Here is a 26864-nt window from a genome sequence, read left to right as displayed (position 1 = left end):
CGAGCTGAATTTATTGCAAGCGAGAGCTCGTGTGAGCCTCTTCGCGAGTTACGTACGTGTATGCCGTAATTTATATGTATTTAAATATACGTTATTTCTTCTGATGTGTGTGCGTGTGTATATATATGAGTAAAGCCACATCCCCTTCCTCTCTTATTATAAAAAGATAATTCGCTACATATAATATGATATATAATTATTATAATTGCAAAAGGTTTTCTTCTTTGTTCAAAAGACACTATTGTCAATGTCTATTAATCGTCAAGAAGTCTTATCATGAATGAGCTGGGTGAGATATTTCGAAGGAAAACGAGAAGCTGTTTCTCCGAGCGCGAGTTCATCAGCAATACGTTGACGGGAGGAGTGCAAAGCGAGAAATGACATGAGTGAAGAATGATCTCTGGGAGAGTCGCTGACCTCTTTGCCGAGGATTTGTACTTTCAGCAGGATATCCACGGTTTCCAGGCGACAGACAGGATTTCGGGACGTCCACGTGTTGAAACACGTGGGGTATGTCAGTGCGCGAACGAACATTAATCCGCCATGCGCTAAAACGCTAACATGCTAAATGTATTTACAATGCATTTTTAATGCACATTTTTTATTTAAATAACTGCATTGTGTCATTTTATTACATAAGAAAAAACTTTGTGTTTTGTTTTGTTGATTAAATGTCGTTTTAATATTATGATGACTTCTAATTAAACGGCCGCTCGAATGTACAGATTTCGATGCTTCCTCGCTTTCGTGGTCGGCGATTTTTAACGGATTATCTTCATCGTCATTTAATCGAGGATCAGCAAGAAGAGTTAACTTTTCGTAGCACTAATCGAAATGTCTCTTTGGATCATAAATTACCGGCGAATCGTATAGAAATCTCCCGGTTGCACGCGAAATTCGCCGTGTATGACGCAACCAAAACGTATCACGCTCGAGGTGCGCACACCGCAAAGCGACTAAAACCGTCGATCTCTCTTTATTTTCGAATCGTTTGCGAAAATATTATTTGACTCTTTAAAAAGAAAAAAAGATAAAGATATCGATTATATTCGTTCTCAGCCTTTTACAGAAAATAGTGAGAAGCGTACGCGAGAGATAAGACATGTCTCTTTACTTTTCCTACTCTTTCTTTTTTTGGTTTCCGACAACGTGCACGTTGCGTCTCGCGTAAAATATTGACTCCGCTGAGCTTACAGATATTAAACGAATATAAAATGCCTCGTTAAAAAAAAAAAGGAAGACAAGAGAGGAAATGAACGAATAAAGAATGACGTACCTCGTCACCTGCCGGCAGGCACACGAGAACGCGGGGTATCGCCAACTTAGGATTCTGGCGATACACCCGTGAGGATAGATTTGTAAATGAGTAAGGCAAATTTACGAAACGGGACGGGATTTGCAAACTTATAAGACACGCGTGAAAAATTCACGCGCTCTCCGCGAATTCAGCCGTTTTCGGCGGCCGGTCGTCTCTCATCGCTATTGCCACCACCACTGTTACCTACTTTTCCAACTCTCGACGGAGTCGAAGAGATTCCCGGTTTCCATCGTAGATAAGGCGAAATAATAAATCTGCGACTGCGAGAACCAGTGAATTCGGCTAGCCGAGGGCGAAGGAGCGAGCGAGAGGACGAGCGATAAAAATTCATGCCGCCGCGCCTCGCCGTACACAGGTGACTCACTACTATGCGGTCGTAGTATCTGGATTGTGCAAGGTGAATGATTTCGTCGAGCCTGCGAGGTGGCTTCGCGATTAATTCGAAATATCTCTACACGCCATTCGTCAAAGTTGCAACGACTTAATAATAATTAACGGCCACTCTCGCTGGTAAATATCATTCCCGCCGTTGAATAGCTTTCTATCGAGACGGTGGGGGGAGGGAGAAGAAGGGAAATATTCCGTGGAGTGTCATTCTCGCGGTTTCGGGAAAGGAATCGCGAGTGGCAATTCTGCGTGTGCAATCATCGAAACATCGCGGTACGAATTTTATAAGTTATCTTTTTTTCTCTCTCGCAAGACAAAATTGTCTTCATTCATCAGTCGAGAAATAACTGTGTCGTGTTAGTGTGACGCAATTATTAAAATCACGCTCGTTTTTGCCACGTGAAGGATTCACGTTGCATACGTAATAATGAAGAGTTCAGCTAATGAATTCAGCTGATGAATTTTAATTTTTATACCGGCGCGAGAGAGCAATCATGAAACAAAGTTGCGCGCGGATCGGCGACCCTCCGCCGCTTTTATTTCGCGTACTTCGCCCAGCCGCGTTTATCACAGATGCTTACAAGCTTGCAACCTGCGTTCCTTTCACCGACGAGGAGGCGAGTACCGAGTGACGAAATAGCCGTTGACTGAATTATGTATCAAACATAATACATGTTGGTTCGTACGCGTTGGTTCGTATCGACTAACAAATCGATATTGCAAACGCGGTAGTGGCGCGTATCTTTACCGAGTGCCGAGTCTGTCCCAGATTCGCGACGTGAGATACGCTTCTTCGTGCGCGGACATTAACCTGCCGATACGCTTGGCGCTTCGCCGATGATTGATTCGCCAATACAACGACCTCCTCGAGTTCTCTCGTCGCTAGCCCTCACGCTATGACTTCCCGGTATTCATTTAGGAAATCGACGGCTATTCAATGCCTCATCATTACTTATCGCCCCCTGAATTATCGATTTGCCATTATAGCGCGATATTTAATCGGAATCACATTATTAATCGGAGTACGTATTTCCGTAAACCTCGTCTCGGTGGACGCCAGACGAACCTCTGGATTTGATTGCAAGAGATTCATCGAGATATCACCGTCATTAATAACACGATTGATAACGTGTGCTTTAAACTTAGAATGATTAGACTTCTTTAATTTCAACGAAGAATTTCGCATTAGAAAGGGAGACTGGGAACTATATATTTTAACTTTCATATCTTCTTTTCATTTTGTCGTTACCATCGTCAAGCGGTACTTCATCAACCATCTTTTGCACATTTTTAATATTAACATTGTTCTGTCCGACTAATTATATTTTTTTCACCATTATTCACATTTATTCGTCCGGAGAATTTCAACAATATCGTGTTATCAATTTATTCGGGCCTCTCGCTTGTCTCTTTGCCGATTAATAATAATCCTTCGTACTAATTACCGTTAAATGAACGCTGGTTACGACTTATCGCATCGTTGTCGATGGATTCTGCAAGGACTGTTTATATACGATCGATACGAAAGTGTGTTCTTGATATCATAGTCGCAAGATACTCGCACATTGCATGCGTGTCCTTATGTACGCTATTGCTCGTTTCATTCACAAGCCCACCACGATCGTTATTCGTGCGCATGGCGTGGTGAGGATGACTCAGTTAACACGTTCATCGCCAATCACGCGATATTGCGTGATGCGAGTTCTCACCAAACGGCCGATCACGCGTTATCGCGTAATAGATATTTAGAGTACATAAATCCTATGCACATAATAATAAAAGCACATAAATAATATATTAACTTATTTTGAGCACAATAAAAACTAAATAAAAAAATTAAAAATTTTGGCCACCACACGAAATTCCAATTTTCAGCTTGGCAATGAACGTGCCAAAATAAAAGTAACGATGAACGCAGCGAATATTAGACCACTCGAAGGGGTTGCAGCTTGAATAGTTTGAGAAGTTTAATCTCGAAAAACTATCTTTATTTATCTGTTATAAATTTTAAATTATTTATTTGTCCAAATCATTAGTTGTCTCATATAAGTCTGTGTATTTTCTTAGATTAGGTGACGAAAACATATTCTCGTTGTTTTTAAAATATTTTCACTCAACAAAATCATACACAACAAGAAATTTCCTGCAAATAACGGCCCACTGAAATTTTTATGTTATTTTAATATAAAAATATATTAAAAACATGAATGTATGTACACGAATGTATGTTAACATATTTACTTTGTTGACATATTACTTTTTAACATACTCATCTGTTAACACACAAATTTGGACTGTTATTTGCACGAAATCTCTTACTGTGTAATGGTTCAGTAAGAGAGAAAAAACGTTTCATAATGAAACTTACCGTAGCATCGCTGGGCATTTTAATTGAGCGTAAAATATCCGAAATACTATTTTTCACACCGCATATAGTCTCGGAGAAAGAATCCGATAATACCGGAACCTCCTAATAGTCTTCACTTTCACCGCTAAAAGGTCACATAGGAACAACGACGATACTTTGGATTGCGACAGTTATCTATTCAAAGTGGATTTTTTAGTTGAATTTCAACTGGGTGTGAAATATTTAAAATATTACACACCGCATCTCGAAGGAAAGATCTAACGGTATCTGAACCTCCAAATGGTCAGTTTTATCGATAAATCTCAGGAACAACGACGATGTCTTGAATCGCGACAGTTATTGAGATTTGCTCAATTGCTAATGGTCGTCGTACTTAAGAACGCAATCGACGGAGATCGTGAAATTATAATAACACGGGTTAGAGATTAATCCTACTGGCTTTATATTTATATATCTTTCTCTCTCTCTCTCTCTCTCTCTCTCTCTCTCTTACTCTCCCTTTCTCCGATGCACGGGGTGTCCGCAGTGTTGACATTTGGGTACATCACGCCGTGGGAAGAAACGGACGAGATTGCGGAATCTTAATAAATCGATGATCGAGTACACCAATAGTCAACGTCCAGCACTCCTAAACTCTTTCATAAACGCTTTCGAATCGCTTGCATAAACATCAACTAAAGTAACGCGACTGTCCTTGGAGAATTTGTCGCGCGCATTTTGTTTATTGCGTATATTTTACGAGAAAGATAATAAATCATTTTCGGTTTGCTATCCGGGAATCGATTCATAATCGTTCGAATTCGTTGGCTGTCGTAAATGAAAAATAGTGACAGATGTGTCAAAATCGATGAACACATTCAATGGAAGAAAGGTTGCAACACTTTTACTTTGATGAATTTAAAACACGCCTAATATAGTAAACGATATCCTTTGAAAATGATCAAAAGACAACTTTCCGTATCGAATAACAGAGACATTCTGGACTTCGTCAAGGTAAAACGTGTTGCAACTTTTCTTCCACTAACAGTGTGTGTGCGTGTATGTGTACAGATCAAAAATCACTTTATGCATAAAAATTCCGTAGAAAAACATGCGGAATAAAATTAAAAGTGGAATCCCCGAGTACAGTCGCGAATTATGGATCACTTACAATTTTAACATTCTATTTCGCCGAGAGAAAAAGAGAGAGAGAGCGTTGGATAAATCACGATCAACCCCCGGAATTATCGTTTGACTTCGTTTAAATTCCTCGTCGATCGGCTCTCGCGAGTGAAAAATAATGTGGGATAAATCAGAATGACTCTTGTAAATTAGCACTTCACCCTTGGAGCCGAACCTCGACCGTGAGCAATTTTTCGCGCTCCGCCGTCGGGAGCGAAAACGCCGGCGGATAAATCAGGATAACGCGACAGCCACGGTGCAAAACCGGCGACGCGAACTTCGTCAGCGATTTTTCCCGACAAGTGATACTTTACTTATCTCGCCGGAGCTGCCTGTGCCGGATTATAATTTCGCGCGTACGTCGCATACATGGACAGGACGTGTGCGTGTTGACGTTGCGCAAGGATATTTTTGTACATCCTCTAGAGAGTCATCTCGCCACGAGAGAGGAGGTATATCGGAACCTTTTGCCAAAGTTACGCAACCACGGGAGTGATGGCATCGCTTCGGCCGCTGTTACGTTATGTTACATTGAACAATCTGAAAATTGCTACCTTCCTAGTTACGACATTCCGGTCGAAAAATTGCGCTCCTCGGACGAAACCTTTAGGCTACGTCGTATCGTCCGACCTGCGCTGTGACAAACTACCTCCGCGTAGAACCAACCTGGTCCCAATCGCGAGCGCTTTCTGCCTCGGACTCGGCCGGGAAAACGAGAGTTCGTTCGTTTATACCTGCCATTCTGCTTGATCGTTCTTATTGTTGTATAAAATGTTATTATTAACAATATTTAACTCAAACATGAAAAATAATACTTATACAGTAAAAATATAAAAACATTTATAAAATAAGTCAAAATGTTTATAAAATCCGCATAAAATCAATGTTTCAAAAGAATGATTTGATGTTCCTTTGCTAACTGGATCATTATTTTATACGCGCAATTGTATCACGTCATATCAATTATGTCATTACGTTATCGTCTTCTCTATTTTGATAATTAACGTTTGCGTCATATTTTTATAATAGTCGCGTTGTCTCAAATGACAAATATTCTTCGTCGGGAGCTGCAAACGGGTAACCTTTCGCTCAAGCGCATCTGCTTCACTTTTCTTCAGGATACGAACAGGAGCCGTTTCGTTATCTCAAGGAGCGGCCTCCCTTTCCTTTCCGAGTCGGTTCATCGGCGATATCGATCGAGGCGATCGCTACTGTTGTTCAGGTCGCGGAATGCGCGCGGCTCGAACGCGGCGACCGAAATGAAATGTCAGCTGAAGAAACGGCGCATCCTATTAGGGGGCGAACGCATCCTATTAAAGGTTCAGAGATCGCATTGTCCGTCCGCGTGCCCTTAAACGAGCCAGATCGCGCGACGGTTCGTCGTGACGACAGCTGGCCTTTAAATCGCCGACGATAAATCCCCGCGTGTCGTTCCCCGCGCGCGGCGGCGATCGCACACGATCGCAGGTGCACCCGTGTGGTGGAGGATACGCGCATCGCCACCGCGGGCTCACTTACGCATGTCCTCGTAACGTCACTTCATTCCGCACCGCGAATAAAATTCGCATGCCGCGATGAATCTCGTCTTTTATACGTGATGAGCGGCGAGGACAGCTAGGATTAACCCTCGCTCATAAATTCATAGGCAGTGCGATTCGTAGCCGGGCGCCACTTTGTTAAGAATCTCTCCTTAACAAAAATCGAGTGCTGAGACGCAAGTTTCGCGTTACCAGCCGAGTCTCCCGAGATCTTCGCAATCCTTGCGCGGGATGATAACATAAACTCTTTATTTCTAGTTAAGTGGATTGTAAATGATTATTAGAAATATTATTTTGTGATAATTATGGTATAATTATAATTTTTTATAATTGTGAATGTTTTGCGCGGAAACAAAGGATTACTAATTATCGTAAGTGATATTTATGATAGTATGTTTGCTGCTGCAGCAATTAAAATTACTTACGCTGCTCAAGTTTTTTAGGTGTCCACGTATTATAATCTATTACAGTCTCAAAAGCTTGGAAAAAATCCATTTTTCCATTTTTACTTAAAAAAAAATAACTTTTCTAACCGTGAAATTGAATAACGATAATATATTTAATTATAAGAATTTCTCGAGCTAAAACTTATACGGTGAATAAAACACGGTGAATTGCAACACTTTTACTTCGATGAGTTTCACAACGTATCCCGTATCTAATAGGAAAATGTACATTCTGAGAAAATTATTGAAAAGCAAATTCTATCATTTACAGGATGTGTTAGAAAATTCATTAAGGGAAGTATCGCAACCATTTATCCACTGACAGTTTGACAAGGGAACAATAAGCAAATAATAATAAATAAGAATCAATTAACGGAAGACGAAAGAAGCTAATGAGATAGACGAATGGCCGGATGACGGCGGAAAGGTATGACACGTTAACACTTTTTCCATAATAAAAAGAAAAGAAGAGATTTATCTAAGATGTCATCTCATTGTCGACGTGTGCTCGAGATTGTCAGTGTAACATCTCGAGTCGTCAGTGAACCGTATCCACCCTTATTCCCGGATAATCCCGCTACTGTCAGGTCGTCGGCTTCGGGAACAATATTAAAGGCTCATTAAAGCGCACACATATACATATCCGCGCGATATGCGAAATGAACGATCGTTCGCGTTTGGCGCGAGCAGACGACGTTCGCGCGAGTCGCCTCTTCGTAGTCAACAACGATCAGAGAGGGAGAAGAGCGATGCGGCCCGCCGTCGGTTCACCAGGTATATAAAGCTGGGGACCCGCAGGAGCACGGATTCGCCGACAGGACCCCGATATTCGATCTCGGTTGTGGTACAGGGTTGCGGCCGCGATATCGAGGCGCTCTCGAGACGCATGTCGGATGATGCAGTGCGAAGTGTCCTCTTCATCCTCATCTTTATCGTCCGCGCTGTATTTAACGTCATTGCCGTTATCGTCGTCGTCGTCGTAACTAACAGCCACGATGGTTCATCATGGGATCATCCACTCGCTGGTACGTCCATTGTAGAAATTTCAACAGCTGCATAACGTGAGGAAGATTCTTCGCGTCATGAGCAGGCTCGGATTTTACTTTCGAGAGTGCAACGATGTTATAATTTAAGTGTTTGCCCGACCGAGCCTAATTGTTTTATAGAAGTTAACTAATCACAAAGACTTGCACCTTTACGAGGAGGAGCTACATGTTATCTTGGTAAAATATTTCTCCAATATCGGCTGCGTTCCGAAACTGTAATTAACGTGTGGAGCGGCATTTCATTAACCAATCATGATGAAGAAATCTTTGCTCTTTTTGTTCTGATTGTTCAATTAAGTGCTATTCTACCTGTCGATTACGATTTCGAGACGTTATCGTTATAAACAGTCGAAAACCTCGTGCTAAATTATGATGACTTTTTATGTTTCGATTATCGCTTTAATCTAACGTTGATCCAATTATTAATAGCAATAAATCAATTTTACGTAATTCGTTTCCGTTAGATATTTTACTCGTTTATCAAAAGCAACGCGTTATCTAAAAAAGTTTTTTAATATCGTTATGAGCAATCGAATAAATGATGTATAATATCACAATGATTTTATGTGATTACGATTTACCTTTACCTACGTAATTTAATTATATTAATTTAATTATTAATAGGAATTCTTGAGAAAAATAAACTTTTTCGATATCGTTACAAGCATTCGTAAATACCGTGTGAAATTATAATAATTTCTCGTCTATCGTGCCAATTTAATTGCGACAATTTAATTACTAATACAAACAGTGTCATTCGTTTTCGCGTTAGACATTTTAATTCTTATTTTGGTGGAGAAAAGGGGTGAGAAAGGGCGATGGGACCCTCATAGCTTAAAGTCACGACGAGCCGAGATCCGGCACTGTGTTCAACGAGGCAGACAAAAGAATCCGCGGCGGTCCCCGTCGTCATAAATTATTCCTCGTTGAGATATTCTCCGCATGCTGGAGAACACGGAGAAGCTACCGTCGTGATCCTCGCCGTGTGTGGATGCTGCGTTATTGTACGTAGCTATGTAGCCGACTCGAACGCAAATCGTTCGTAAATTTCACACCACGCAACCTCGTTGCATCGCGTTGCGTTACGCATTTGCACCTGTGCGCAAAAGCCCGGACGGACTTGTTAACGACTTATTTATTAATTTGAGCCTGCAAACGGATCGTTGAATTTTCGTACGTGTACGAAGACTCAATGAAATCCTTATCGTTACCTTACCGGGCCGAAAGTCATCTTTCCAATCTTTCTAATCGTTCCAATCGTCTCCAATCATAAAGTCATTCGCATACATTGAGAGAAATTATAATTATTTTCGATCAATTATAACCTTTTTATCATTTTAACCACAAAAATAGTGATAACAATAATATGCATATTATTATCACACAATGTTATATTAACATTTATTAAAAAATTGATTTTATTAACACGTTGACTGCCAACTACGAGATATCTCGTAGGTTGTTTACTTGCCCAGGACGCCAACTACGAGTTATCTCGTCGCTTCATTACTTGATTAAATCAAATTGGCTTCTTAGATCAGAATCGTGAAAAGTTCCGTGGCAGTCAACGTATAATTCTCTTACTATTTTTATTATATTACTTATATTTTACTATGATTACAATTACAAATATCAAATATTTTTTTCTGAGTGTAGGACATCATTGTTTGAATAGCCAACTACGACATTGTGACTGCCGATTATTCGGCTAATCTATTATTTTGATAGCTCGATGTATGATACAATGAGGATAATTAACAAGACTATCCAGCAAGCATAATGAAGTATTAACGACATACCAATGACGTCAATGGTTAATACACAATCATGTTCGCTGGGCAGCGAGTATAGTCTAGTAAATGTTAATTCAGGTGTTAACGACGGCACAAATTTCTAAAAGACGTCTCCTCGAGAAATGCGCTGTCTGAGAAGACTTTATCGAAGCTTAAATTTATGTGATCCGCGAGTGGCCGTGCGTGACGTAATAGAATTTGCGATAAATAAACAGAGGAGTCTCGCGATCGTTAACTGATAAATTATGACGTACAATGGGTAAAAGAGCAGAAAGAAATTTGAAGAGAATCGATATTTTCAGAGTCGCACGTGCGACGAAGAAATTGACACGTACGATGTCACTCGATCAATGAGGCAGTGGCGCGTTAATACGCTTTTACTGATCCTTCTTGAACGCAAATCAGCGAGATGTGTTAATTCATCGCTCCGCTGCGATCCGTCATCCTGCGTGTCGGCTGAAACTTTGCTGCAAAGCGAGAAACTCGAAGCCGAAAAAGCTATACATCCGGGAAAATCGACATAATCGATATAATTGACAAAACGAGACGAGATTGGGAAAAGTCGCCTGAAAATCACGAGGAATCGGCTGGTGAGCCGTGCCCCCGCCGGTTTACCGCGTCGATTAATAACAATTAAGCAGCCAATACGCGACAGTCGCATCAACGACGCGCCTATTAAACACCTCGCGTGTGGTTACATAAAAAAGTCTCTCGCTTCACGACACACTGAGAGCATTTTCTTTTTCCTGACCTTTTCCTTTCCCTCTCTCTTTCTTTTTTGCTTTCGTGCCTTTTCTTTCCCTTCACCCTCGCACGTAATAACGAGGTCTATTAATAATATACGCGGTCATTTGCGCGTAATCATTTTAGGAACCAGTTCTGTCCCGTCGATGAAAAACGCTGTTGCGTACCGGTCGCGCTAAGTCTCTCTCTCTCTCTCTCTCTCTCTCCCTCTCTCTCTCTCTTTTTCTCTTTCTCGCAATACGCGCGTATCAGGGGTTGAAAGTTCATCTTGGCTGCGAAACTGACATGCGTGCGATTCGTGAAGATTCCCAGCGCACCTTCGCGAGGACTCTGCAGTCGCGCGTACGGCCGGTTATTAGACCCCGAAGCGTTCAAAACGCGGGTCCCGCGCGGTCATCGCACATTGAGTAGAAAGTGTCCTTTTCCGAGGGATCTCCTCCTCCGCCGCGCGCCGACAGCGCACTTCTTGATGAATAGCGACTGCCGATTATTCAACGCGCACGGCTCTCGCGATCGCCGGCGCACCAGTCGCGAGGTCATCCACGACGAGTTCACGAGGGGACCGGCGCGAATTAAGGTTTAAGCGCAAACCACCGGTCCACCGGAATTTCTGTGTTATTTTAACACGGGAAGTATATTAAAAAGTACACAAATATATGTATACAACAGTTAAAATTAACATACTTACTTTGTTACAGTAACACAAAAATCTGCACGAACCGTTTGGAAAATAAAGTTTTCTATCGTTGGGATTTTATCGTAGAGAAAATATGGATTTGTCGATTCGACAAATTCGGAAAAATTGTAATTAAACGAACTCGCTGGTACGGTAAAAAAATTGATATGTGGAAGCAATTGTCAACAAACCCATTTTTGTGACTGTTATCTTTGCCATCGCAGCGAATAATTTCGCGTTTTTAAGCCAATAATATAAATTCGCAAAACGGACATTAACTTCAGTGAAAAATCATCCCTCACTTAATGAAAATGTGATTAAAGAATATTATACGGAAAGTGGTTTAATTTAATTCAATTTAACTGCGCGTGTTAGCGCGTCGCGCGCAAACGCTAACAGAGAATCAGTGACTTTCTATGGCTGGCATTCCTATAGAAAGAATCGGTTACAACCATGTTAAAATCGGTTACGTCGCTGTTACAACACACGGGGAATCGTGCGATAGTCTCAAAGTTTCCCTCAGAAGTTTACGTGGATCTCACGTGAGGTGTTGTTTTGTATTCGGTGCATGTAAAAACTACACGTGTGAGACGCATAATTGTTCTCTATATAATAAAATCTTGACTCTAATTAAATTAAAAGCTTGCGAGAAAATCTCACCGGATTTTTAGCTATTTATCTTTCATCTCTTTTTATATATCTCTACATTTTTATATCTTTTATCAATGATAAAGAAACAGTACATGTTCAGTTAAAATTTGTCATTTTTATACATTACTTTCTGTTACCTTCCAGATAATTCTGTGATTTCATGTTTGTAAAATAACTCATTTGTTGAGTCGATGAACCAACGGCCCGACGAACTTTTGCAAACTCCTAATATTTTTACGTCTCATTTGTTAGGTTGTGTGTATATTGCAATATTATACCATCTCTCTTCTACATAAACTAAGACTCCTTCCTCTCTCTTTTGCAGATCTGGTGGTTGCTGCCGTTTCTGGCGTGCTGCCTGGCTGAAAAATTGTCGTCCAATCAGCAGGCACCGTTGTTTGCCCGCGGTTCCGGAGGTCTGATCCTGAATCCGCCGTTCGAGGGTAGTCCAAGAACGATCGCAAGTCCGGCGATCCCCGCAAACGTGGACGACGTCGAGATGGAGGAGATTGCCACCTTCAAGATCGTAGATGGCGAAGTAGTTCGAGTGGTGGAAGGACATTACTCATATAAGAGTCCCGAAGGGATCCCCGTCTCCGTTAAGTAAGGATATACTTTGTACTCACTTTGTTGCGATGATGAAATCTTATCTCGCAATATTTCTCTCGCGCACGCGAAAAACGCGCGAGGCGTGACACTCATTGAAGTCTAATTAAATTAATCGGCAGTTAGCCGGCAGAATTGCCAACAGGAATTTCATCTGTGTAACTTGTCATCCAACTGTAAATAGAAAGTTAATAACTAGCTAACAGAGAATACGGCAAATAATTTAACTCTATAAAATATAAGGAGAGAACAGGAGAATTATCTTTCTCGTTTTAACAACTGTCTCTCATTTTCCCCTTTTTATTCGTTTCTTGACAACCTTGTCGGCTGAGTTAATCCTCGATTAGACTAGTCAGAGTTTAGTGGCAATCAGCCAAGGAAATTGTATAACCCCCGGAAGATTACAGTGATCTTTCGTGGATATTTCTTTTACTAAAGTTTCTCTCGTCTTCTTGCTATTTTATCGGTGATATTGCGCGTATCCGATGAGTGTAGTAAATAGACTAAAACGTCAGAAGGATATAAAAACGCTGTCAATCTGTGCACGTTCGCAGCTACGTCGCGGACGAGAACGGGAATCGGGCCGGTTTCAGGCTAGGCGCCGCCGCGCTCGGTGTGACACCTCGCATCGTGTCACCGGGACCAAGAGCACTGGGAGGTACCACGTATCTGCCGCCAAAACCGAAGTCGCCCCACAACGATCGCAGCTATCTACCGCCGCATTAACAAACCGAGGAACTCGTGTCTCTAGGCGCATTTTCGCGCGACATCTTCGTGCGGTCTGATCGATCGTACAAGCGCGCACTGTCGATAAACGAATAATATTAGATTTTTCTACCAACGTTTGAATTTTACCGCAGTAAGAATCACCGCCTCAGTAATACCGAAATGTATCGTTTTCATATTATCGAAACCGCTAACGAAGTGTAGACAGGATAAGAAATTTCGGATAGGAAAGAATCTTCACGGCGGGAAATATCGCCGTGTTTCTCGAAGAGCGCGCTTATTAGCGAACACTTCATTTAGATTCGCGACATTTGCAGTCACTATACAGCGTGACATGGTGTGTTTTCAATGTCACGGCGATTTGTATATCGCGACATTTGATACGATACTCGATAGATGGAACATACTTGTGTGTATGTGTGTGTATGTGTGTGTTGCATGGCACGAGAACTCCGTGTTTCCATCATACACAATTAGCGCCAAATGTTTACCTCTATTACGTCTTTATTAAATTTGTCGCCTGATGCAAAGGGCGGTATCTGCTAAAAGTTGTAAATAACAATTGAACGGGCACACATTTAGCGCTAATTAGCAACGACGAACTAACCTAATCAAATGAAAGTTTTAATATCGATTAGACGTTTACTTTTGTATTTCATTAAATTAAGGGCATTCTTGCACTTTTGTATCTTATATTTATAGACTTGTGTACGTAAGGTCATATGATACAAAAAGTCGTACAGCGCCAATTTTTATGTAGCTGTAGAAGTTACGTAAAAATCAATTATCTTTTCATGAGTCAATCCGCAGAATTAATGGCATCGAATTAATTTGAAACGCTTGAATTCCGAAGCAGCATCATTTCATGTCAGCGATTTTCGATTTTTCCTAAGAAAACAATTTAATCGTCGAGAGATCGGCGGTACTGTACATCGCGCACAATATTCAATATTCAATATTCAATTCCAAGATTCTTTTTCACGGAGAAAGATCGAAAATGACAAGAGAAACGATAAGAAATTGTCCAAGCAACATCGCATTCGTCTCTCCTTCGTCGTGTTTGCACGAAGTTTTAGTGATTTTCTCGTCGTCAGTACATCTCGAATCATTATCTTCTCTTTCTCTCTCTCACGCAGCTCAATTGAAACGTAATTCAAATCTTCAGTCGGGCCACGTTTAAGAATGCGTTTTATATGCGAATACAAATTATATCTTTTGTCACTAAATATATAAATCTTTCCCATTGTTCTGCAATAAATCTGCCAACGCAGCGATCACATGGAGCGATACGCTACGTATCCGGAATGACTCGCCAGTATTTTTATGTCATAATGGCCATAATGTGCCGCGTTAAATACTACTTCGATTATGCCGAACAGCGGCATACTCTCGTATAATCTCTCCGAATCTCTATTCATGTTGTACAAAATCTTGTACAAGCCTCTATCAAGAAATCTTGTCACATTTTCCGTTAGATCCGTGCAAGTGCCGTCCACCCCGGTTATGCTAGAAAAGAAGAAAATAAGAGTCAGGCTCGAAGAACACCCACATAACATACTTTATCTGAGGAATATCCTATAGACATAATTTTAGGATATCGCGATAACTGTAATAAAATAGGATATCTTAAAATGGTCCCAGATATCCGCATAAATGTTCGTCTATATGATATCCAACGGATAACTTAAACAACGTCCAAAGGATATCTAAAGAAATTTTAAAAAATGTAAAATATATTGATATGTATCCAAGTAGCATAAACATATGTCACATGTTATATGTCAGTAATTTTTTAGTTATCCTTACAGAAAAATATTATTGGTAATCACTTGGAAAAATATTAATGATTAATCATTGATCAGTACTTCAATAATTGTTTGGCAAATTACTACAGCAATTAATTTCTGCGACTACAGAATATCGTTTCCAGCAAAATTATGTTTACCTAAACGATCCCGGTGAAATTTCATTTTTCGCTTTTTCATTTGTTTCTCCGATATATAATTTTATGGAATTTTTTGCACCAGTCTATATTATAGTAAACACCTGTAGGTATCCATGGCATTAAGCAAATCCTGACATTGCCTACTCTAGTTTTATATGAGTTTCCGCTTGGATGACCGCTATTACCTCATTTTACTCTACTAAAGTAGAGCTTAATTATTAGTACCGATTTTAATCACTTCACATGAGCAATGAATTCCTGCTAGAAGACTTCGCGCTAGTAACTTATCATTAGAGCTTTGTAATAGATCAGTGATTATTACTGTCGTTACTATCATTAAATTGCTCTGTATTATTAATATCTCTGTAATTTAACTTAAAATCCTTAAGCATTAGTAATAAAATCACTGAGATATAATAATTTATTGACTAGCCAATAAGATTTTTCTGTAAGTATACTGGACGTCATTTATATTAACGTGTCTAATATGCGAATATTAATATTCCCCATTACTTTTGGATGTCTTCAAGATATTTTTTTTTTAATTTGTTCTTTCTAAACATAATCGTACGAACGAAATTTCCCACTCAACAATGTGAATAATAATCAAAAATATAACGCGTGTGTTATGTAACGATTACCTTGTTGAGCGAGAAATTACAACATTGATGTCATTTGATATTAGTTGATGTTTGCTTGATAACATGCGATACATACCTATTTTTTATAAAAACCCAGTCACTTGTTATAATGTCAAACCTGAAGAGATTAACCAGCACTTGAGAAGCAGGTAGACCTGTGTTGAGGTACGTAACTTTCGTGGTGATTATCAGACGTCGTAAAAGCCTGGCGATCTGATTCGACTATCAAAAGGAGACACGAAGCATGAATATGTTTTTTTTCGAGCTGCAGTACGAAAATCGTTAGAGATAGTAAAAATTCGCGCTACCTTGGTTGTCTCGTTGCTGTCTCCGTTCATATTTACACTTTATTCCGTTTCGCTTAATCAAGTCTCGTATAGCACGTAAAGTACCAATGAATCGGTAAACCCGAAAATATCAAGCGCTCTATTCGAAGTCGAAAAAGTTCTGATAAAACAGAGCAGGATCTGTCGTTTTGGAACGTCGCCTCAAACGTGATGTCTCACACTACAGATTCTGCTTCTCGCTTTGTGTATATGTGATCATTGAGATAACATTGATGTGAAATTTTAAACAAGACGCGACCGACGATCGGAAGACAAATAACAATATGGGGAGCGAGAGCGAAGATTTACACGAATAATACAATCTATAAATGCGTGTGAGAATGTATGCGTGTACCAACACGAAATTATAATAGACAGGCACGAGACGCAAGCGTTAACCAAAATAAGTCCCTCACAAATGCCAGTCGCGTATCATTATAATTATACTAATACAGACTGATATACACCAGATAACGAATAATTGACACGAGACGTCGCAATGAAAGATTTGAATTCGGTAGGAAAAGGCACTTCGTCCGCACACGACATATATGCGCATTTGCGATTCCATCGAGTTGCACACGAGAAAAAAAACGCATAGTAAATTTCAGTTTCATACTCTTCGTTCCTCGCCACAGTTATCTTTTCTTTTTTTTATGTTAGAAGAAAGAAAATACAGGATTTTTGCAAAATACGTTGAAATGTAAAAATACGAGCTATGATTTTGAAAATATTTTAAAAAGTTTTCCGCTTTAATTCCTCTAATCGCTCTTTTTTTTGCTCTAATGATCACTAAATAGCCGTAAAGTTTACATGATCCAGTCACATAATTAAACCATATGTTTCACTATGATAATGCGGCTATATATTAACCCTTTGTACTCGAGAGCTCCGGAGCGGAGCCATTTAAAATTTGTCTTCAAACTCGAGGGCTCCGCTATGGAGACAATGCAAATAGCAAGAGCGGAATATCCTATACATAATAGTTATTACGATTTGTCTTTGTCCTTATGTTATGAACTGAAAGTTATTTGCATTGTCTCCATAGCGGAGCCCTCGAGTTTGAAGACAAATTTTAAATGGCTCCGCTCCAGAGCCCTCGAGTGCAAAGAGTTAATGATTACAGCAAAAGAAGTTTCCTCACTTGCAACACCGTTAATAGAGATGACCACGACGAAGAACCAGCTCTTTAGCTATTCTTTAACTACAGTTGACCTGAACGCAGAATTCTGTCATTTCTGTTACTTTCACACTGTATAACAATTTATTATATCTGCATTAGTGCGACACATCTAATAAATTAATAAATCTAAAAAGAACGGACAAACTATACTCAGTAACAACGAATTATCCATTGAATTTCACTGCGAATTTTAGAAGAGAACCATTATAACGATGTCCTGAACAATCATTTAGCGAAAAGCCACTATAATGGTGCGTAGTGTCTAAAGGATTAAAAGATCGTTACGTGTGACAAGAAAACAGGAAGACCCAAAGGTTGAAAATATTCACGATTGAAATTTTAGAACTTATCCATGCGTTTTTATTTAGCAACGAGTAGCAATTTATGGACCTGATATTGAGAAGAATGTATAAGCAACCAAAAGAAATACATCAATGCAATTGCATATAGTATACACCGAGAAATGAGAAAGTCCTCCAATACATAAAATGAAAGAGTAATAGAAATATATGTAGGAAATACACTCGTAGATATTTATAATTTTTAAATATATATATATCATACGTATATATATAAACTTAACGATACATCGGGACTTCTTGGTCCCTTTGAAATTATATTGTGTCGCAATGTGTCGTATAAATTTATTATACGACATTTATTATTATAATATTCTTTTTATACGAACTTATTCTACGGATAAAATTCACTCTTAAAACTACTAAATATTAATGCCGAATTTAAAAACACTCTAAGTATACTTCGAGTTCTTCAAGGATGCTTCAAATTGCATCCTGCAGCGCTTGCTAGTTGTGTGTGCTCTCCCTTTTATATCATTATCATTACCTAATTTCTACTTCATACTCGCATCAGAACATAATCAAGTTTTGTAGATTGCGCGAACCATAAATGACTCACAATTATATAATGGTCCTCTCCTGCGCAATTTGTCAAATAAAATCATAAGTATCTTATATATTTAGCAACCTTTAATTTACATTTTACACATACATATATTTAAATATTTTTTTAATTTATTTACATATATTTAATATTAAATATTTTTAAATTGAATTTATAAATATATGCTTAAATTGTCACTTAATCATTATTCATATTGTGATGAAAATAATTCTTCATATCTTTGCTTATTTCCCAATAAAATTACATATACATACAATGATTAATCCTCGCCGAACGACTGCCTAACCAGACACCATACAGGGTTTGTCCGGAAAGTAATGCGTCGCATTTTTTTGTGACGCGAGTATACGTCCCTGAGCGGTCGGACCGGTTGGAGAGGGTGGGGGAAACCCGTAGCTTTCTAGTGGTATGTCGCTCAATTGCCTTCATGCGCTTGGAGGAATAGGACGGCTTGTTCCGAGAACTTCTGCGTAGTGGTCGCATCGAAGGTACCATGGAGAAAACGTTAAAGCAACACTATGCGATACAGTTTTGTGTGAAGCTTAAGAAGACGCCGCTGGAAACATTTGAAATGCTTCAGGAAGCCTTCGGAGATGATTGCCTTTCCAGATCGCAGTCGAACAGATGGCACAAGATGTTTCGAGATGGTCGGGAGGAGGTCGCAGACGAGGCCCGCGCAGGACGCCCGTCAACATCGCGAACGGACGACAATGTGACTCGTGTGCGCCAACTACTGTTTTCAGACATTAAGCGAACACTCATTTGACGGTCTGAAAACAGTAGTTGGCGCACACGAGTCACATTGTCGTCCGTTCGCGATGTTGACGGGCGTCCTGCGCGGGCCTCGTCTGCGACCTCCTCCCGACCATCTCGAAACATCTTGTGCCATCTGTTCGACTGCGATCTGGAAAGGCAATCATCTCCGAAGGCTTCCTGAAGCATTTCAAATGTTTCCAGCGGCGTCTTCTTAAGCTTCACACAAAACTGTATCGCATAGTGTTGCTTTAACGTTTTCTCCATGGTACCTTCGATGCGACCACTACGCAGAAGTTCTCGGAACAAGCCGTCCTATTCCTCCAAGCGCATGAAGGCAATTGAGCGACATACCGCTAGAAAGCTACGGGTTTCCCCCACCCTCTCCAACCGGTCCGACCGCTCAGGGACGTATACTCGCGTCACAAAAAAATGCGACGCATTACTTTCCGGACAAACCCTGTAGTCCAATTTATTGTTACAGCCAATACTGCGAAAGTTAACACAATAATTTCATTCAATTTCAAAATGTTTTCCGCAAGAGAAAATGGCAGAAAACAAAAAGAATCAACTTCAATAACTATAAAAGCTGTAAGTATAGTCTCAGAAAATGAGCTAATAACCTAACATCAATGAGACGATTAGAACCTAATCTAAGGAAACTTTACAATTATATACGCCGTACCAATTAAAATGAAACTGTTCATTAGCACAATATTGAGTGTACATTGTCTATATATATACATATATACTTAATAGAATAACCCAAGTATATACTAAAACTGATGATTCGGGATTTGCACACCTAACATCTAGTTTTTTGTATTAACATGCGATAGCATATGGAGGGGATAGCTGCCCTGTATGTGTGCCGTGTACATTCCAAACGTATGCTACCGCATGTTACCGAGGCCGACTTCTGGCATCACTAATCGTGTAACATCTTCTTACATATTTGTAAAGAATAATTCACACGCACACAGTGAAATTTTTTACAATGAGATATCTCATTGCACGATTGTTTCCTAGATCAACTGTCGAACTTTAGAAATCTTTTTTAAGAGCCACGATATGTGCTGTAACCGAAAGGGCTCAACAGAACGGGAATATGATAATGGTTGAGCGGATTCTTCACGTCAAATACAACCTCGATGAACGGATACATGGTCTCTATTCGTCTCAGCGTGAAATACTTGTCCACGTCTAAATGGATCTTGTAACGGCCTCCCATGCCGACCGACTTCGTGCTGTGATCCAATAAATCTACGCAGCGTCCGTTCGAATTGGTGTTGCTAAAAAAAAATAAACGCCGTTTTGAAGATTACGTCAATTACGTCAGATAATAACGTTAGATAATAACAGCGAGAAAATTGCATGCCTTTCATTCATGAAAGTCCATCTGCCGTCTACTAGCTTGTAGAGGCTAACTTGCAGGCCGTTAATCGGAACTCCCTTGGTAATGTCCATCACTTGAGTAGAAATGCGCAGTTTCTTCGGCGTAGATTTTGGGGATGACTGGAATAAACAAGAATTGTGTGTCTCATCGGAACGATGTTCATCGCGCTTAAAAATATATTACCCATTAGTGCCGTACTTTTCAGTGACGCATCAGGGGGGCCACTGATAAATTTAATATTTATCAAGTAAAATTACGCTCCTATGCATTTATTTCACTACCTAAATAATAAATGTTAATTTGAAACGAAGTTAAGGTAGACATATATACACAATATCATAAATACGAAAATGTTATTTTTTTCATTTTGCATACCGATGTTGTATTAACGCATCAGTTGATCTAATAGAGATGCACAGATAATAGGAAGAAATATAGAAGTGTTTAAGTATATGCATACATGTATATATTTCGAGTATTACTATAAGTTATAAAATTTACACTGGTATATTTTCAAAATAAAATAGTCGATAATTCTGAAATTTGTGTATATAATGTCTGCATTAGCCTTTAACATCTTAGTACCTATAAGCACAGACCACCAAGGAACGTTCTAAAGATGTCTAGAGAACTTCTCTATGTTCTAAGGACGTCCACGAGACATACATCGGATAAAATGTGCTGTATGGGTAGTTTAATTAAAATCTTACCTTTAGTTTAGGTGATATTAAAAGTAGAAATTTAAATTATTTTTCTGCAATAGCTAGCTAAACTTAAGGAATACGTATAAAAAATGATAGTTTTAGTTTTAGACTTATTTCCAAAAATCCAATGACTATAGGTGTATCGGTGCATCTACGTATTGAGCAAACTCATTCATTTCTTACCTTATTATCCTGTTGGCTGGTGGAAGAAGTCGACTCTAACACAGTAGTTAGTTGAACAGTTTTATTAACGTCAGGCGAGTTTACGGCAACAATGGGCTTCTTGTCAGACACCACCAGAGTGGGCAGCTTGGCGCCTTTGATTTTGCTCAGAACATATTGCGTACCCGGTTGGAACGTTCCGCCAGTCAATGTCAATGTCTTGCCACCAGATGTCAGAGTAATAGTCCTATTTTGCGCAGCTGTGACTGGTTGAATAATGTTGGCATCGTGAGTCGATACTATCGTGTTGTTTAGTTGATACGCCGTTTCCAATACCGGCAAAGATGCAACTATCATATCACCCTTACCGTCTGCCTGCTGTTAAAACCCCAAATAATCATCAATTGCCAGTCAACCCGTAGAATCTATCGTATTATTAAAGAGCGAAGAATTTTTAATGTGGCAAACTTACACAATATTACAATTAAGACTGCTTAGCAAACATCAACTAACGGTAACTAACATTACATCATAATGTTATAATTTCTCATTCAACAATATAAGTACAATGTAACGTACATTGTGTATAATAGTTGCATTTTTGAGTGGGAAATTATAACATTGTTGTAATGTTACTGTTAGATTGGTGTTTATTAATATTTTAAATGTACTAATTGTAATGAAGCATAAAGGACGTAATATTAATTACAATGAGAAAAAGCCGTGGCATGAGAAATTCAATTTAAAATGCATGAAAATTATAACTAACACAGCTCTTTTAATTTAAAAATCAATTACTAAGTAAAGGGTTAATCACACCGTTGAGTGTCTGTCTTATTAATTGCACTATTACACCTATGCATAGGCTCTTATTTGCCCTTTATTTAGTAATTGATTCTAAAATATATGTATCTTTCTGTTAACAGATATTACTTACAAGGATTTTAGATGTTGGCTTGGTCTTGTCGATGGCTTTGAGAGAACGGCGAGTAACCCTTCTGTTCTCGAGCTCCTTTGACTTCTCTTTGGCCTCGTCATTGATTGTGTCAGGTAATATTACCTCTATTTCGGTGTTAGACGTCTCTTCTTCCACCACCATATCCAACTCCAAGCGCTCGTTATCGTTGTCCACCTCAAGGTACTCGTCATGGGTGACGTGGGCCATCGCCTCAGCCAGTGTGTCGCGGGACATGTTCTGTTGACAACAATATATAATTTAGACTTGTTTATCGTGCAATTACAGACACAAAAGAGTCGCGACAGAAACATCTGTATCATCAAATGCAAACGCAATACACGCGAACAATATAAGCAAGATAAGTCATCTACCTCGTTCAGCTTGATTTTCTTAATCACCGGCTTATGTTCGTCTTCATCCGACAAGTGTAGCTGTAAACAAATATCGTCACTTGTCTCTTTCTCCTCCTCAGTTGCCTCTACACCTACTTCTTCAGATTCAAGTTTATCCTGTGTATCCATCGCGTCGTCATCTTCCAAGTCCAATCTCTCGACAAGAAATTCGCTGTCATCCTCAACTTCCTCAGTCTCTTCTTCTGTTCGAACGTTATCCATGATCTTTCCACCTGAATTGAGCAACAAAGCAGCGCGCTGATGTTTCATCGTGCAAGTGTGCTTCAACAAGGACAGCCGGTGGGCGTGTAGATCTTTTTTGCAGTACTTGCAATAAGCACGAGTCGGCTGAAGCGGCACCGAAGTCAGCCAGCCTGAAATGAAAATATCCTGAAATCAATGCCAATCACATGCTCGTTTCTCTTTTTCTCCTACATTATCCTTAACTTTCGTCCTTATTATCGTCCTCAATCGACATAAAACTTAAAATGGACTTAAATTAGATAAATAGACACGAATTGTTAATAAAGCTTACATGTTTATGTGGATTTAAAAATGGTAAAAACATGTAAGAAATATCTATTTGTAAAACTACATTTCTACATTTATCGAAGTCTACATTTTGTATTTTCTATATTTCATTTGCGATAACATAGAATGTTAGTAAGTTATGTAAAATGTTTACAACCTTTGATAATATCCCTGTTGTAATATGAAAGACGAAAAAATTAATTTAATCTCGGCAAATTACTTCATGTTGATGCAATTATGTAAATATTTTATAAATACATTTGTAAAAAGCACATATGCGATAACTTTCTCTGTTTCGTTACAAATATCTGTGCGCCCATTCTCTTCCTTCTGGAAACATTACCATTTCACAAACATTACCTATTAGAATTTATCCTTCTATTTACATCCCCTTTATCATTTATCAATAAGAGAAAGGAAAGACCTATTGTTCGTTTTCTCTGCAAAAAAAAAGTGAACTGCATAAAGTTCGTCATTCAACAGGCATGATATTCTTTCTAAATTCAATTAAAATATCCATATTTTTATGCTTTATGTGTGGAGGGGGGGGGGGCATATTCTTTCTGTACTCAATTAAAATATCCATATTTTTTATGCTTTATGTTTTATGTGTGAGGGGGGAGAGGGCAGACATAAATAGTGAAAAGATATACAAGATGCCAAGGAGTGACATTTTCTATCTCCTTATGGTACACGGGAACGCTTGCTGCACAGCAAGAAACGACGCAGTATAAGCTTTTAGTTCTCATTTAAAAAACGGTACGTTGATTAGCTACCATGACGCTTCTTGCCGCGCGGTAAACGTTCCCGCGTTTTGTATGTAGAAGCCATTACGTGCATTCAGTACTACCACCACTCAATGAACTCTTGCAGCTGATTGGTGTATGTCTTCAGTCTAAAAGAATATACCAATCAGATACAAGAGCTCACTAAGCGCTCAGCACCCCTGTTCTGTTGGCGTTTTCGATTTGCTCCACCCAACTCGGGCAGCGTTCTGCTAATAGCTAGTGTCGCTATAGTATTTAATAGTATATATACGTGTGTGTGTGTATATATATATATATATATATATATATATAGGTAACTTGAGCTATATGGTAGTATTGCAAAGATTACTGGAATGCTGACCGAACTGGGTTGAGTCAGCAAATCGAAAACACTATATGATTTTTAATAACTGTTTCCGTTATCGTTACGTCGTCGTTGCGCAGGTATAACATATGGCACAAAGGTGCACAACGACACGTCGTTAATTACAGAATCGGGCTACAGTGAGCACATACCGGCATCATTTCTTTTTTTATGTCTAATAAACGATGAAGATAAAATAACGCAATAGCATTAATAGGTCCGTTGATTTCATCAAGACGAATTAATCAAATCGGTTAATTAAATTTAGCTCTTCCATTGGAACCGTCCAATCGCATCGTTGTTAAATAATTCCAATGGTCCAACTGAATTTAATCGACCGATTAACTAATGTTGGTGAAACCGGACCATAGCGTGCTTTCCAAACGTAAATAAAAGAAAGGGGGAAGGGAGAGGGAGAGAGAAAGTGCGATCATACCAACGTATTCTGCTACGTTAGCACTAGCCGGTCGGTTATATACCACTATCAACATGGCAGCCAGTAGCAGAGAGAAACGGCCATTCAATCAGGTTTCTCAAGAAACCATCTTTTCGACGCGCCTTCTGAGAACGTGCATGTGAACTACGTTAGGTCAGGTTTGATCGTCGATCTCTGTTTAAACCCAACTTAGTTTACGTGCAGCACTTTCTCAGGCGGCGTATCGACAAAGATGGTGTCTTGGAGAACGGCCGTATGGCCGCTCTCAGGTTTCTCCTACCAGTAGGCTGCAATGGTAATATCGAGAAAAATCAGGGGCGGTACGACTTGATCATCACCAGGTCAGTTAGTAGTCCACGAGACGGATCTGAAAACTACGAAGTCTCGTGCGAATAGTTGTTCGCACACTACGAGAGCGGGCATGCATACGTATGTATATATATGTGTATGCGCATGTACTATATATATTTTACACATATATGTGTATGTGTATATATACGTACAATAGCTATACCTTTGAAATCTGACATATTCTCCCATTCTTTACGGTAGCGCTGTGTGTAGACTCGGGTCTTGGCGTGGCTGATCTTTCCCGTCGGCGTCAGCCGCGGTATGTACAGCTTGGTGCTCTGGCTGTTGACGTTGGTCGGCGTTTTCTCCATGTTGCTCGAGTATTCGAACGTGATTCCGCCGGCCAACGGCCTGCGCGGCATGAGAACGCCCAAAATCGCGGCGCAAAATCACTAAATAGTTTTTTCTCGTAATGGAAGCGGATATTTCTCTGGTGTCTCGCTGGGGATGCCGGTCTCGAGATCGAGAAGATCCTTCTCTAGTCCGCCTAGTAGCACAGTTAACTCCCTAGCTCAATGGCGATCGATACTGCGAATGCCACGAAAGTGAGCTCGCTCGGAACTGCGTCGTCCTCTCTTTCGTTCGCAATATGGCGACCCGCCGCAGGGCTGTGCTACCGTCAGAGGGCGATAGGGGACAAATAATTATCGATTCAGGCGCGAAAGTACAGCGAAGTGTGGCGATGTTAATCGCTCCACGATCCAACGGCAAAGTCATTTAGATTTTTCCGGTCGAATTGGGATCACCGAATATATACGGTATTGATCCTAATACCGGAGGATCCGAGAATCTGTCGCTCCATCGGAGGATTTTTACCGCCGTCCACTTTCGACTTCGTCAGTGGCGGATGTGCGTCACGCACTTCTTTCGTCGATATGCGCGCGCATTCACCGAACTTGATCCAATAAAACGCGTGAGACCGGTACAACGGAGAGTATTTCCTAGTTTATAAATTAGTGTTAGAATATTTTCATTCTGTTCCCCGATAGGATGTCACGTGCTGGGATTATTTTCACCCCGAAGTAGCTGTCCAGGAAGCACGTCGGTGCTGCCATCTGGTAGTTCCCGAGATTCTAACCGACTTCAACTATGTTTCTAGAACTTCCTCCTATCATAGAGAAGATTGTAAAGTATACTAGAAAAGATCCTATTTGAGGGAATAATCTGGAAAATTAATTATCACCAGCTCGTCGAGGAAAATTCTAGTACCTATCGTCTAGCGCGGATCATTTCAAATCTTTCATCGCTATTTTTTTTCAATGATTCTCGGCGATAACAGATAACTGATGAATCACTTGGTAAAGCAATCGAATCGAATATCGGATGATAAAAATATCGAAAATAACATTCTCGAGAACATATGATGGAAGAGAGAAACGAGGTTGCGAAAAAGGCGAGAAAGGATAATAAATGAAACAAGTTCAATTCGATTATAGTTGTTATTAGAAACTTTTGCCATCCGAGAAAATTACAGTATGAATAAAAGACATTGAATATTATTGTTGCTTCTTATATATTCAACAAATTATTATATATAATTTATTATATATATGTAACTAACATTACATATA

The 26864-nt window shown here is 39.7% G+C and overlaps 3 protein-coding genes across 8 annotated transcripts; 1 reads left to right on the top strand and 2 right to left on the bottom strand.

The window, feature by feature from the left end:
• Window positions 1-8213: 8213 nt before the first annotated feature.
• LOC106748986 lies at window positions 8214-12735 on the top strand. Its single transcript, XM_014627957.1, has 2 exons — window positions 8214-8243; window positions 12454-12735. Exons 1-2 carry the CDS (start codon window positions 8214-8216, stop codon window positions 12733-12735), a joined length of 312 nt encoding a protein of 103 aa, XP_014483443.1.
• A 1999-nt stretch (window positions 12736-14734) lies between these two features.
• LOC106748969 (5-hydroxyisourate hydrolase-like) lies at window positions 14735-16384 on the bottom strand. Its single transcript, XM_014627937.1, has 3 exons — window positions 16355-16384; window positions 16123-16268; window positions 14735-14966 (listed from the first exon to the last, which is right to left on the bottom strand). Exons 1-3 carry the CDS (start codon window positions 16382-16384, stop codon window positions 14735-14737), a joined length of 408 nt encoding a protein of 135 aa, XP_014483423.1.
• A 3134-nt stretch (window positions 16385-19518) lies between these two features.
• Window positions 19519-26814, bottom strand: LOC106749040. Of its 6 annotated transcripts, none has more exons than XM_014628084.1 (7): window positions 25457-26814; window positions 22824-23218; window positions 22432-22689; window positions 21863-21872; window positions 21516-21760; window positions 20611-20747; window positions 19519-20524 (listed from the first exon to the last, which is right to left on the bottom strand). In XM_014628084.1, exons 1-7 carry the CDS (start codon window positions 25653-25655, stop codon window positions 20290-20292), a joined length of 1479 nt encoding a protein of 492 aa, XP_014483570.1. In that variant the 5' UTR covers window positions 25656-26814; the 3' UTR covers window positions 19519-20289. The 6 variants fall into 6 exon arrangements, with proteins under 6 accessions (XP_014483570.1, XP_014483572.1, XP_014483574.1 ...); XM_014628086.1 differs by adding an exon at window positions 24943-25316 and having other exon boundaries at window positions 19520-20524; window positions 21516-21872; window positions 25457-26813; XM_014628083.1 differs by having other exon boundaries at window positions 19521-20524; window positions 21516-21872; window positions 22824-22883; window positions 22941-23218; window positions 25457-26810.
• Between the last annotated feature and the right edge of the window lie 50 nt (window positions 26815-26864).

Source organism: Dinoponera quadriceps, unplaced genomic scaffold (genome assembly GCF_001313825.1).
Source record: "Dinoponera quadriceps isolate SergipeBrazil2010 unplaced genomic scaffold, ASM131382v1 scaffold3061, whole genome shotgun sequence".
Taxonomy (NCBI): domain Eukaryota; kingdom Metazoa; phylum Arthropoda; class Insecta; order Hymenoptera; family Formicidae; genus Dinoponera; species Dinoponera quadriceps.
This window is presented reverse-complemented; position numbering and strand designations above follow the sequence as displayed.